A 15,570-nucleotide genomic window follows, 5' to 3' on the forward strand; every position below is an offset into this window, starting at 1 on the left:
TATTGGTAGTGACAGTGTTGTTATTATATTGAATTTTATATGTGGTGTTGCTTGACTTATTGTTTGTGATAATTTAAATTTCCACCAGAATTTGGAAAAGTTGAGTTTGGACTTATATGCAAGTAGAAGCTACTCTAGTTATCATGTATCGCTGTAATATAAAATACTTTGAATTAATGAATGGTTTAAGTGTAATGTCACAGGTTAATTTTAAGTAGTGACCGAGTCATCTAAGGGTAATTATTAATTCATGAATTTTGGGATTACGTTTTTAGGATCTTAGCTTAGGATTTGTTGCTTTGCCAAGGATTGTTTTTTTGATAGCTTGAATTACTGCACCGATTATGTCATTGTTGAAATTATCAATTTTGTTTTGGATATCCACAGTTGCAATGAGCCTTGCTTTAAGGTTAGATCATTCAGGACTCACTTACTTGTAGAACTGACACATAAATATGTTAGCATACTCTGCACTGAGCACCTGGGAACCATTGTAAATAGTAATAATAAACGAAATAAGAAACATAACTGTGGAAAAATATGTTACTGCCCTAGGAACAATATGCCAGAATGTATTAGGAGTGTTTTATGCAGAGTACGAGTTCCATGCATAAAATCTGGAATCTATTCTTACCTGGTAATACCTTGCGATAATTGGATCAGTACGTTTGCTAGTTGTTTTGTGTGGAAAACGTAATATTTGCATTATACAAGCAACGTGATGTAAACAATGGCCATAGAATTTAAAGAATAGATCAATTATTTCCATTAGGAGTACTGGTCTATTAGTAACAAAAACTTCTGATACTTTTCAGGAATTTTTAGGCCTTTTCTGATACAAAATATATATTTTTGATTACATTCTGAGAGACATGTTTAAATTTAAAAAGTCGAAAACTCCAAAATATTGGAATTTCTATAAATTTTGTGCTATGGCCTGATTCAAGTTAAGGTAAATGCTTGCCTGGCAAATAGGGCGAGATATCCAGTGATGATTGACCAATCATGAGGTAGTATGCTGAAACTATTAGTGGTCTATAAGGAAAGGGTGTATTAATTGTGATAACAAGATTTTCAGCATACATTCTCTTGTTATGTGAAAAACATTTCTTTAATATCACACTGCAACATTATAAATCAAATGAAGTATAAAGTTATAAAGGAAGCTTTTCACAAGTTGTCAAAAACCAGTAACGGTTATAATTATCTTTTAACTTTTTCATGAATATCTTTTCTTTTAACATTATATCACAAGATAATTCTTTATTACACAATTTCTATAACACCTGATGAACTGGAAGCCACAACAGCTCAAACAGAGTTTTAAAGACTTTTAAAGAAATTTTATGCATAAAAACAAACTAAATCTTTTACTGAATAATTTGGAACTGTATTTTTTGGTTTTTTGAATTTCACACAAAGTTACAAGAGTTGGCAGCAGATGGTGATGACTTGCTGTCTTCTCTTTAGTCTCACACTACTAAATTAGGGACAGCTAGTGCAGTTAGCCCTTGAGTACCTTTGTGCAAAATTCAAAACAAACTAATTATTACACTAGTAAATCAAATTTTAATAATATACAAGTTTTAAGTTTGATAAGTAAATAGTTAAAAACCCTCAATCTTCTATAGTATGATATCTGTGACAATTTTTTTTTCCAGGTCTTTCTCTTCTCTAATTTATTACAACCTCTCCAAGAAGTACGAAATTTAACATAATTATACAGGCCTACAATGGTTTTACTGTCATGAAATATTTACACGTTATACATTAATTCCTTTACACTTAATCTGAAAATGATATTAATTTTCTTTCATCACATACAGATGTTTCACAGAATACCATATATGCTTTTACATCTTACATTTTCATTGACATTAAGCCATATTTTGTTATGCTTAAACATTAACAACCACTGATTATTGACTTCTCTAGACCAATTGCAACATGAGAGCCTTATCAATCATTTTAGGATCCATGAGAACACACCACTAGTATATAAATGGTTAACAGCTCACATGATATACCATTTATGGATAGAATTTTGTTTGTACACTTAACAAAATACTTTTCTTTTTAATATTATTTATTCATTGCTATGGTAACAATAGGTTGTGTGAATTACCCATTCATATTTTGTTGCAAAGAATTTGTTGTTGTTTTGAATTAAGCACAAAGCTATGCAATGGGCTATCTGTGCTCTGCCCACCACAGGTATCAAAACCAGGATTTTAGTGTTTGAAGTCCGCAGACATACCACTGAGCCACTGAGGGGCCTGTTGCAAAGAAACAAATGTAAAACATTATAGAATTCAACAAAAAAGTATATTATGGTTATCTGGAATAAACCTCTGAAACCAAGACCAATCATGGTGTTTACACAAAGTTTGCACCATTTGTGTTTAAGAGTTGAAACAATGGCCTAAAGGTAAGAAGTTGTTGTTTTTTTTATTTGAATGGTCTGGCATGACCCTAGAAACCATTGAGATAACTGCTATTTTTGCTGGTGTAAAGTTCAGGGCCACAAGAATGAAATTAAAATAAAATTTATTATCCAAAGTTACAACCTGCTATATGACTCTGTTACTAATGGATCCAATGTTCTTTCACCCACTCCTTTGGAGATTTAAAGTAGTTTCATCTGATTCTGAATCTGATGTCAATTAAAATGATAAAGATTGTTTTTAAACTGAAATGTCTGGTGAACAACTTTTCACACAATGTAAAGTTAATGATTTGGTGAGAGACTTTGGCCTTCCAAAGGATTCTTCAGAAAATTTGGTGTCCAGCCTTTAGGCTAAGAATTTATTTTCTCCAGGTACATCATTTTACTAATAAAGAAGTTGTTAAAAAAAAGTTTATACCATACTTCTTGCAAGAAGGTTTGCTGGTTTATTGCAACAATATTAAATAATACCATTCTAGGAGCTGCAGTCTATGAACAAAGTGAGTGGTGATTGTTCATTGATTCCTCCAAAAGAAGTAGAAATATGTTCTCTTTCATAATGGTAACATATATATATTACCATGCACTGATTATATCACTGATATAATTACACCACAATAAAATCAAGATGAATAAAGCTGCATATTCATTAGAAATCAATATTCTTCTTTTCTTGTGTTTTTTATTTTCATTGACAAAAAATAATAAAAAGTGTTCATTGTGGAAAATAAAATAATAATTTTACCTAATTAAGTTGAGTCTCCTCAATTTGTAAAAAAATTTATGGGATAGGAAAAAAAAGGAATATAATTTTCAAAATTTGCATAGCTAAATTGAGGAAAAACAACTTTCATGAATTTTGCCACAATAGTGGCAAATTTATTTATTGAAATTACCCTAAAATGAGACTCAGATTTTTGTTTTGATGTATTTTAAAAACAGGGGAAAAACTTACAATATCTGCATCTGTAACAGAAAGTTTCAGGGGTACGTTGCCTCCTCTGGAAGTTATGACTGTTGTTCCAACAGGAGCATTTTCATCAACATATCCTTCTGTGCTTGAGGGACTTATAACTGGTGGATTATTGTCTACTGACTGCACATTAATAGTCAGTCTGGCTGTGGTAAACCTATGAATATCTGTATTTTCTTCAGCCTGTACAATAAACAAATCATGTAAATTTTTTTTTTTTAAGAAACATGATAATTACAAATGAAAGTACATTTCAGTGACAAATCTAAGTTTATTTTTAAAACACTAGAAATTGTTTTTTTTCTTCTTAATCCAGTTATTTTCGACAATCACAATTAAAACATGCTGTTTTTTGCCATTTATAGTCACACACATAGTGATATCACTTGTTAGCATATACAGTCAGTATTTTCATGGCTATGTGTGTGAAGTTATTCTTATAGATGATACCCAAGCTAAACTTAAAAACTATTGTAGTGATTGTCTTTGAATACATTGTTGTAACAGTGAGTAAAATACTAAAGTTAACATAAATACTCCTTTTACCCAAACAAACCCTTATTAAACCAATTAAAGACATATTCTCAAAATTTTACAAAAAATAAATCAGCACACATCAAGAGAAAATGATTAATTTATGTGCACTGAGATTTTAAAGGTTTCAATACTATATGTAGTTACCCAACATTCAGTAAAACAAGCTTCCATAAAAAGCAATTAACAATCATGGCACCATGCTGTCAAATATAGTAGTCCAGTTCAGTTTTTGGTAGCTTGGGGTGGCCATATCACCAGTTAAAGGCTGCACAGATTTTATCTTCACACAAAATTATGTTAATTGAGCAGTTACTGTTACTTGTTCTCCATTCTTCCTTTAGATTACCTGCAGTAAGTCTTAATAAGACTGAATGAAATCATCATCAAACCAAAAATATCACACAGAACTTTTCCAATAACTTGCCAGTGAAGGAAGAGTAGAAGAGGCAGAAGTTGTGGAGGAAATGGCAGAGGAACCAATAGATACATGGAAAGACCAGGATCAAATCTGTACCAAGCTATCAGAAAATCCAAACCAGAAAAAAAAAAAAGCTGTTCCCGATAAATATAATAAGAAACAAAGTGATGCACTCATATTGGTCAAAACTGTTAATTAATATACACAGTATAATATAGCAACTAAAATATATGAAATATAGTATAGCCAAATTTGAAATGCATTCATGATAGAAGTAAAATAGAGAATACAATGATATTTGTATAGCAGGTGCATAATGAGTAATTTAATCAACATTGTTTTGGCATACAACAACAAGTCCTTTCAGGCAAGAAAATACAAGTCTCAGACCTTTTGATTTGTAATTTTATTGATAGCTGTATTGATCTTTTATATTTACAGCCAAAAGTTGCTTTGAAATTTCACAGGACATCAACACCAACTCTCACAGCAACACAGTTTGATTCAGATGAACAGAGACTATATTAGAATTGCAGACACACAAAAATTTATAATTTGTAGTTTTGTCACTTATAATGTTGTATCAAGAACTATAATTTGTTTTTGTAGTTTGTAATGTTTTATCACAAAATGTATATCTTGGATAATTCAACACACCTAAACAGCTTCTGACAGAAGGAGACAAGCTTGGTGTGAAGTCTCCATCTTGGAATGAGCTAACAGAAGCCAGCTATCTACATAATTGTGCAACCTCCTAGTATACATAATTCAAGTAAAAGCTTTGATCAACCAACAAAAGACATGTGGAGCTGAAGCAAGCTCAAAAAGAAAGTCTCAAACTCTTACATAACTTTGTGATGGAAAACTGAAGATAGCATCTGCACCAAGGAAAAACAGGAATGTGTATATAGGCATTTCAGACATCTATCTTGGTCATCCACAATTCCAGAGAGAAAGTCCAACTTAAAGTAAGACAGGACTCCCCTGTAAAAACTGGGAAGATTCAGAAATTGAATGAGGTGGGATAACTGATCATTGGAAACCAGTCCTCATTTTTCTTGAGAACCACAAACAGCCTGGAGTGAAAGCCTTTGGAAATATGGTTAATAGAATTGATAGCCCTCTGAAGTAAAAGAGTCTGTGCTGCCTCTGGCAGACATTGAGTGGAAGTATGATCCAAAGGTAATAAAAATTATATGGGTACAGGAGACACCAGGATTGAAGAACACTGGATCACAAGCCTTTCTAACAAAATCTGATGAACCCAATAATTGGTAATGAATTCCCACCACAGGAGAACAAAATTTGTCAAATGAGTCTACACTGGATCAGAACCAACAGAACAGTCCCTGGTACTGTTGACAACATTGAGATCTGCATCAATAAACAGGATGAAACATAGAACTCCTGTCAAGAGGAACAGGTAAAGGAAAGGAGAATGTCAGACATGGAACAGGAACAGAAATTTGCAAGGGTTCAGGTGAATGAGCAAACATCAATGTAAAGGCCAAATGTTGCCTCACAAATTTTGCATGTGATTCCAAAGTTTAAGGAATATTCTCCAAAACATACTGTTGGAGAAACAAGCCATCCACAAGTTATGAAGATAAATGAATGATAAACATTTTCTGGAACAACACAGCATCTATCTCCAGAAGATCCCAAAAGCAAAATGTGTGAAGAGATAGAAATGAGGAGAACAATCATGTCAATGTTGAGGTGATGTGGGAGAAAGTTTCTCTTAAATCCCTCAGAAGATTGGCAGAGTGATAAGGGTAAGACATGGGCAGGAAAACTGGAAAATAGATAAAACAGCAGAATTATACCTAGCAGGTTTAGTAGGAGAGACATGGGAGGAAGAAAAGGCTGTGAAAATGCTCGTCTTCACAAATAATGTCACAGCAGGTTTAGGAGGAAGATGAGAACTATCAGAAGAAAGTTGACTCAGATAATGTTCAAATTCCTGATGAATTAGGCCAAAAATTCCTTTATCAAGTTTCCCCTACCCAAAGCCTGTATATTGATAAAAAAAACCTAGAGTTCGTGACATATGGTAGAGAAAATGGAAAATAAAATTTATAAGTATTTTCTTTAAAACTTTTTATATTCATTTAGAAGGTTCTAGAGGTTATGCAAATGAAATGTGAAAATTGTAAGATAAATATAGCATTTTTATACTTAAGATGAAAGTAACTTTGCAAATAACTACATGAAGTAATGAATTTTTATTAAAAACAGTAAAAAGAAATCAAAATTAAATAATTTATTTTCCTCAAACTTGTGTGAAAAAAGAGTGAGGCAAGGATGTATCTTATCTCCACACTTATTTAAATTGTACATTGAAAATGTCACATAAATGTTTTTTTCAGGTACAGGGCACACGACAGGCAAAACTTTTGATGGGTGAAAGTGGGTTTTCTCGGTACTCCGTTTCCCCACATCAAAATCTTCAGGCATTGATTTCTAGATCCCAGCCCAGGCAACCTTTTGCCAGACCCAGAATCGGCGTTTGATTTGATCTGAACTTGAATGAATTACATTCATGTTCACATCTACTAACTTTTTCTTTTCGAGACAGATCCCGACCTTTCCTTCTTTCCACTGCTACCTTTGCCTCCACCCAAAAGACCATTTAGTGAGACATTCCCCACCCAAAATGTCAAGAATAATAACGATAATTAATTTATTAAAATAATAATAATTAAAAAAAAAAACACCCACCACTTAATCCTAATAACAATCCAACGAAAGGGGACGAAGAGGAACTACAAGTTCCTGAACACCCAGTTGAGAGAGAACTCTTCGGATTTCTCTCTCTCTAAACTGAACCCCTGCCACGTTAGTTTAGTTTAGTTCACATAAATGGCTGGACTGAAAGAGGTTGAGGCTGGAATTAAAACACTAGGTAGATATGCAAATTATACCATACTGCTAGCTAAATATGATGAATGCCTAAGAATACTTCTTGAGAATATTAAAGAGGAAACTGTGAAAGCTGCTTTGGTGTTGACCCTTAAGAAAATAAAGGTCATGTCATTTAAAACACTCAATGAATTCAAAGTAGGAAACAATCAGGTAGAAGCAGTGGAAACTTCATTTTCCTAGGGTCTAAAACAGGTAAAAGTGATAACTGTGCTGAAGATGTTAGATGAAGGCTAAAATTAGAAAGGACAGCAATATTAGGTTTGAGTAAAATAAGGATGTTATTGCAACAACTAAAGATTAGTGAGAATGTTGGTCTGTCCAACAGTGATGTACAGATGTAAACACTGGATGTTATGAGCATGTGTGTTTTCTTCCAGCAAATCCTCATTGAGCTATTTATTGTGTCCATCAAGGGGAATCAAACCTCTGATTTTAGTAGTGTAAATTCATAGACTTACCACTGTTCCACCAGAGAAATGAATGTTATGAATAAATAGCCGAAAGAAGATTAACTAATTTGAAATGTTATGTTGCAGAAGAATGTATACAGTCCTACGGAGAACAAGGAGAACCAATGAATCAGTCCTAAACCGAATGAAGTTTGCTTATTCCCTTGAAAACCATGAGTCTCAAAAAGAAACTGATGTATTTTGAATGTGATGCAGAAAACAATGGAATAGAGAACAATCATGATGTTTGTATGCAGAATCTTTGAATTGCAACTAATGACAGGTAATCTTGTAGAGAACTACTCCATTAGGTTGCCAGGAATCAATGTTGACTAAGTGAAGCTAAACTAACTAACTATTTACATAGCTTATACATTGTTCTAAAACAATCATTTGTGAACAATGATTATCCTTGTAGTCGTATGAAATATTTCTCATACTGCTAGTACATGGTACATATAGTTAAGCACTTTTAGAAACCTAAATAATTAAAAAGAACTAGTTTACAATCAATGGTAAATATGCATATGTTGGAAATAATCTATAGTTTATTAAAACCTCATTTGTTTTAAACATAGCTTGCACTTCTTAGAGCAGGGCTGTCTGTAGCTTTGACTTTCAGTGGCAGTTTCTCCATTAGTTTGTTTTTCAATGTTCTCATATTGCTAAGGAATTCAGTGTTTTTTCTCCAGTGGGAAAACTGGTCCTGGGATAAACAGACAAGGTCATCAAGACTACTCCCCCATACTGGTAGTAGTGACTATGACTGTTGAAATCAAGATAGAGCATAATCTGCCTGATGATCAGTCAATACGAACTAGCACAAGCTCGAAACTGAGAAACAAAATGCTCAGCATGAGCATTGACATCAGGAAAAGGAGATAAAACAAAATAATATGTGGAAGGGGCATCTTGTAATATGGAACAATAGATTAGGAAAATGGATAAAATGGAACAAACCTATGAAATCATGTCTAAATGGGCTGAATTAGGCCTAACAGATCCTGCAGGAAAGGTATAAGAAGGTACAGTATAATTTAGAGAAGGAAAATGGCTGTCAAAATCCTCATGTCATAAAAAAATTCAGTAGTTTCATGAGGATGTTGAGTACCCTCAGGAGAAGAAATTCAACTGAGATAATGTTCAATCTCTTTATGAATTAAAACCAAAAATACTTCACTCGAGTTTCACCTATCTGAAATCTGTGTAATTGTGCTGATAGCAGGTGGTAGAACCTCCCAAGTGAAAACCTTAAAATAAAAAAAAAACTAGTAAAAGATATAAATGGTCTTTCAATTTTGTATGAGAAATTTAAAAAAGAAAAATGAATAATAAGAGCACAATCAAAAAACGTCTTGAGTATAGCACTGTCTAACAAGATGTGATAGTTCAGTATAATCAGAGTCATGTTCATCAGGAGGTTTGTTAAATGATGATTTGCATGCAAGACACATATAAATGACAATAATCATGTGGTACATGGGACTGTAAGACTTGTGACATGTGAAAAAAAACTGCATACAAAGGGCAGCAATTATTACTTCTTATAAATTATAAAAAAATTGATAATTTTACTTACTTTCACAATTAATGTAAACTGTTTAGCTAGACTTCTATCAACTGTCCTTATTTGTATTACAGCACCTGATAAATGGTCAATTTTAAAATATTCCATATAGAATGATGGTGTACCTAAAAAAATAAAATGTTTCGAAAATTTTGTAATAAATAAACTTACTTGAACTTTAATATATTCAAACATTTCTTATAAATAAAACTGCTTTAGTTATATAGAATACATTTTTTCTCATTAATTTAATAAAACTTTACAGTATTTCATTCATTTACCCATGGAATACATAAATGTATTTTGAAAACCACTGACATCCATCTGTACAACCAATAGCGTGTGTGTGCGTGTGTGTATAATTAAATTAATTAATTACATCCAAATGAAGCTAAGTGAATAAAAAAATTATGAGGAAGGACAAATTCCAACCTTTGATTAATTATAACCATAGATTTTTAAGTCATAAATAAAATATTAACATGAAACAAAATACATTGCATGTATATACACACACACACACACACACGTGAGTACCATCATTACATACATGTACTTGTCTTAAGGGATCTTTCCTTTGAATAAAATACTTTCAGCTTTCATTAACTCTGAAATAATTAGTTTCATAATAATTAAGAAATCAAAAATGCACCCACAAAGAATACTTGATAATTTAGAATTTTGTTTTTTTTTAGTTACAAAAAGAGCTGTCTGTGTTCTGCTTACCACAGGCATCTAAACCTGGTTGCTAGCATTGTAAGTCAGTAGACATATCACTTTACCATGAAGGCCATTTTAGAAATACTAATTAAGAAATAATAAATCATATACATATACATGAAACGTATCAAGGAATGGTTAAGAAAAAAAGGAATGATGATCTGTGTAGTAAGATATGGCCTTTAGTACTTGAACTTACTGCTTGATAACATTAAAATATTCATGCAGTCTCTATTCAAAATGTAAATCAAAAACAATGCAGACTTTTGTAGCTTACATTTTATCTTTGAATTTCAGATTCCTAAGAAAGCCAACTTACTATAAAAATATCATAAGGTATAATATGTTTGGATAAAAACAACACAATTTAGTTATATATATTAAATATTAACTGAAATAATTCAGAATTTAATATTAATAAAAAATTACTCTCATCAATAATCCATGGTTGAATGCTAAATACAAGTTTAAAATAACTTTTCAAACTTTGTCACAAGAGACACAAATCTATCAATCCTCAACTACACTGTCTAGTCAATTGGCTGTTCATAGACCTGTGATATTTTCAGGCTGTGGATCATGTTTAACCCTTACAGTTAAACATTTTACAAAGAATCATTACAATAGTAATTATTTTACTAGCCATATCAAGAATAATAAATATCCTAAAGTTTAATATCAGCTACTTATTCTCCCCTATCACATAGTCAACACAGTGTTGAAATGTTCAAATGACCTATGATGTTTAAACATAGCACCTGAAATATTACTAAAATAATTTGTTTCCTTTTACTTGTGGTAGTCTGTGTTAAAAAAAATCTTATCTGGCTTGTAGTGCAAGAAAATAATAGGATTGATACTTGTTATACTGGTTAGTTGGACAAGTATTTGGCAAATTAATTATAGTAAATGTCAGACAATGCACTTGGGTTATTGTAATTTGGAAGATAAAACATTTAGCATAGATTAGAACTCACTGACTAGAGAAAAGTATCTTGAAACAGAGGCAGGCAGGTCATTCAAGATATTGAGAAAATACTCTGTTGCTAGTAGCAAAACTAATACATTTTAGAGTATATTCAGTCATACAGATTATAAGTCAAATAAAGTAATTACTTTTGTCAAACCACTCCTTACTTGGAGAATACAGTACACAGTTCTAGTCTTTTATTTTCCTAAGAAAGGATATTGATTTATCAAAAAGAATTCTAAAGAGGGATGCAGGGAAGATTATTCCAAATATTCAATGGTTAAATTAACCAAGGCTATAGGTTAAGATCAATCTTATTTCCTCTTTAGAAGACAAGATTGAAATGAGATTTTAGTGACATTTACAAAATTATTTGGGAGATCAATAGCATATAGGTCTCTGATTTCTTTATGCTATAATCTAAAGACAAAAAGGCAAGAGAACACAAGTTTAACATTTGTAAAAGACAGGTTATACTCCGAGACTTTATGAAGAGTGGGTTTACAAGGACAACAATGAAGGACCAAATAACCTCTCTTTGTATGTATGCAATGTTAAGGAAAGGAAATAATCATAGATAAAGTGGCAACCAATATGGGAGTTCTTCTCATAAGACTGAGGATAAGTCCTATTTGTGAGAGAGGAAGAATATTATAGTTTGTTATGTTAAAACTATTAGTGGATTAACTCTTTAGCTCAGTTGTTAGAGCATTTTCTTGTAGTGTGAAATGTTCTGTTTGATTCCAATGAAAACAAAATTACTAAATACTTTTTTTTCATGTACAAGAACTTAATAAAATATAATCAAAGACCATTGATACAATAAATGTAAAAGAAATAATAATAAAAGCTGGAATATGAAGATCACTTGCAAACATAAGCTACTAAAATAAAAATAAAATTACATAATTTTCTTCCTACTCCTTTGCTAAATTAGGGACAGCTAGTGCAAATAGCCCTCATGCAGTTTTGCAAGAAATTCAAAGCAAACCAAATTTATTTCAATATATCCAAACACAATGATAACAAGATTGTTTCCTGTAACATGTGATCTAATGAAAAAAACTGTAAGCTGTGAGAAAATTGCCATTTAATCAGTGGAATTTCATAGAATTTAGCAAATATGTGCTTAAAAGTTAGCAATGAATAATGAATAATAACCATTCACCTGTGTGATCATTTTGAAAATGTGAGCTAGAAACTGCTTATCTAATTTGCCTTAACCACTACTTATGTATCTGCAGCTGCTTTCACCTTATAGTTTTGCTGCAAACTTTAATCCAAATGACAAAAACTAAAGACCGTCCACCTTCACACTTGGGGGAAGCTGTAATAAAAATTTCAGATTAAAAGCTCTGGGAAGGGGGTTATTTGTAGGAACATGCAAAAATTTTCATTAAATAGCTTTATACATGTGGCTTATAATATTAGACCACATTTGACACCTAATTGTAGGTTGTAAAGATCTATTAGTGTACCAATTTTGAAAAATATCCATGAAAGCTAAGTGTCTTTTTATTACAAATAAAGTTTCTGTACTTTTGGCACAAAGAAATTTAACCAAAATTGGAGATACTATATCTCATATATTTCTTAATCAATTGCCTTGAAATTTAATATATGAAGTGAAGGTCAACTGGAAATATTTGATAGTTTGGATTACCATAGTCCAGGAAGTGGAAAATTGCTAAACTATCACTCTTGTTAATAGCATGCAGTATGTCCTTCCAATTTTTTTTTGTCTTGAACTTCATAAAATCTACTGTAAAACACCGAAGAACACTTCAATCTACATGTTTGAAAATCTCAAATACCACTTAATACATAGAGGTACTCCACATATTAAAAGTATTTATCAAATAATTAGAAGCTTTATTATATTAAATGATGAATCAATATTAAATAATTTTGACATTTCACCTTTATAATTTTAGTTGACTCTTCGTTCATATAAGCGTGATATATTTACTGTGTTGCACTTTTGTTTTATCAAATGATAGTGTTGTATACTTAAATGCCAATTTTGTTTTTTAGCCTTTCTAATAAATCAATGAATGTAGAAAGAATTCTTCAATGTTGTTTGAACAAGGTGAAAATCTCACAAATCAAGATTCATAAGGGTCATAAAACCATATCCCAAAACAATCAGAACTAATTCCTTCTTCCATAAAATGGCTATGGTCAAGAAAGAAACTAAGCCAAATAAAGAAAAGCATATATAGCAAGAGTACTAGTAACAAGATAATAAACAAAGATTTAAAAATGATATTAGTTAATAAATCAAAATTTACAACTTTTCAATCCTCCAAGTCAATGGCCTTTTTTGAATTGAAAACAACAGTTCAACAATCTTGATTTACAACAATCCTTTTTTAACTCCAAACTTGTAAAATCATCAAACATACTTGAAGTAAATTATTGTGCCTTTGGTCTGCTTAAGTATAGACTTGTAATTTGTAGAGAAAACATTAGCTACATTGTAAAGAGTTGTACAAAAAGATGGTGGAAAATAAAACACTGACATGACTATTCACTAAGTTACTGAATCTCATAGAAATAACTCTGCAGGATCATTGTTGAGAAGTAGGAAAAGCAACAACATCATTATAGAAAGCAAAAATATGATCTTTAATACTATCCTACAGAACTTCCAACAAAGACCAACAGTGGCAAAAAAAAAGCTGGTTTTACTGGACAGTGACCTTGAAAAGTTGTTTTTTAATTGGTTACAATGCTTACAAGTTATTTTTTGTTGGTCTATGTGATGTCAGCATTGGTTTTGTAATACAAAGTGTAAAAATATATTGTGCTTTATTGGTATATTTCTGCCAATTAAATTGAATTTATATAAATTAAAAAAAAAACTATCATTATTTTTTACTGATAAGGATGAAACTGAAAAAGCTTTGGAACAGTTTATTGCAAAATCTCACAATTCACATAAAATGACCTAAAAATAAGCAATAACTATCCTACTGTGTTATTTAACTGTTGTAAAAGGTATCTGCTTTAATCTACAGAACGTACATCTTATAGCATGAAAATAAAAGAAATTTATTTTATCATTAGTGATAATAAGCACTGAATATATATATATACCCACACATACACACATTGCCACCCACAAATATGAATACGTTATATTGGCAAAAAAGTACTATTTGAATCACATTAGTGCTTATACAGGGTGTTCGGAAAGTCACTGTGCACTTATATATTTATTAACAGACATGTTTAAATATAGAATACAGGAGGTAAATATGAATGACAATTATAAACAATGTTGAAAGTGACCCCCGTTGGCATCAATATGGGCCTGGATCCTTCTTATTTTGTTTCTAAACACTGCTAACAGTTGCTGGATTGAAATAGACTGAATAAAATATGATTACAAAACTGCACAGTGACTTTCCAAACACCCTGTACAAGTACTGAATTGCATAAACGATGTATTCTCGTAAAAATGTTTTCATAGCTAGCAAATTTATGTGAACAAACTGAAAACAATATGTTTATAAACATATATAGCAGTATTGCATTTCAGTCTCTCTCTATTATGAAAAAACAAACCTAAGATACTTCCTTTAACCTTAATGCTTACACATTTTGAAATTATACCACAACACTACTGTTACAGTTCCACTAATACAACAGCATTTTATATGAGGTAATGATACCCCTGGTGATCTCTCAAAATTACACAGAAATTTTTTTGATTGTCCATTACAACTACAATAATTTTAGTAACTTCACCTATTCTATTATCTTATAGTAGGAATATACAGTCATTTGATTTTGCTGCTATGCTGTAGTCACTTGACTGAATCACTTGTTGATTTACCAACAAGCATTTGTATACGATACAGGATTGTGAAATGAAACCATTATAAACAACAAACAGCATTTTTCTAATGTAAGTTTCTACTAGAACTGTTACTTGTCCAAAGTTAGCCTATACTATTTACAAGAGGTATGTTTTCAGCTCTGAAAAACCCTTATCCTATTGCGAAATATAAAATACTACTTCCAATATGTTGAATTTTCACAAATGATGAAAGTGCCTTATCAATAAAAACTGGCTGACTACATGAAGAGAGAAACATTTTAGGTTTTTTTTTTCTTAATTTTACTATCTTTCAATTACAGAGTGAGCCCATGCAAGTCCTCAGTGGTTCATGTTTTCTGCAAGATGAGACTCATAAAAATTGTAGCCATCCTAAATATTTCAACAAAATTTTATCAGCTAACTTCGTATCTTCTTGAGAACTGCCATCAAAAGGTGTGTAAATGACTATCCACATAAGTTTAAATGCTAATAAAATAAATGTTTCACAACATTACCCAAATTTATATATGATTTTTTATTTGTCAAAGAAAGGGACTTTGAAGATGATCATTTTGAAAATTCATGCAAAGATACACAAAGGCTACTTGCATTAGCCATCTCTATTTATTAATAGATTGAGGAAAAGAAGCTAGTCAGCACACACTACCAATGGTTATTCTAGTTAAATAGCGAGATTTTATCATCACTTTCATAGAATAGTACATTTTTGCACAAAATG

At 31.4% G+C, this 15,570-nt stretch overlaps 1 protein-coding gene across 6 annotated transcripts in view; it reads right to left on the reverse strand.

Annotated features, from left to right (window-relative positions):
• The window catches only part of Cad99C (cadherin 99C), a 243,147-nt gene that overhangs the window by 165,160 nt on the left and 62,417 nt on the right, over positions 1–15,570 (reverse strand). For all 6 annotated transcript variants that reach the window (XR_013029256.1, XM_076505837.1, XM_076505839.1 and 3 more), the window contains 2 exons: positions 9,328–9,440; positions 3,402–3,602 (listed from right to left, as the gene is read on the reverse strand). Coding sequence is in view for 5 of the 6 variants with exons in the window: in XM_076505837.1 (XP_076361952.1) it covers positions 3,402–3,602; positions 9,328–9,440 (314 nt within the window). In the remaining variant the exon portion in view is untranslated. The remainder of the gene's footprint in view (positions 1–3,401; positions 3,603–9,327; positions 9,441–15,570) is intronic.

The sequence above is a fragment of the Tachypleus tridentatus genome, chromosome 6 (genome assembly GCF_004210375.1).
Source record: "Tachypleus tridentatus isolate NWPU-2018 chromosome 6, ASM421037v1, whole genome shotgun sequence".
NCBI classification, from domain to species: Eukaryota; Metazoa; Arthropoda; class Merostomata; order Xiphosura; family Limulidae; genus Tachypleus; species Tachypleus tridentatus.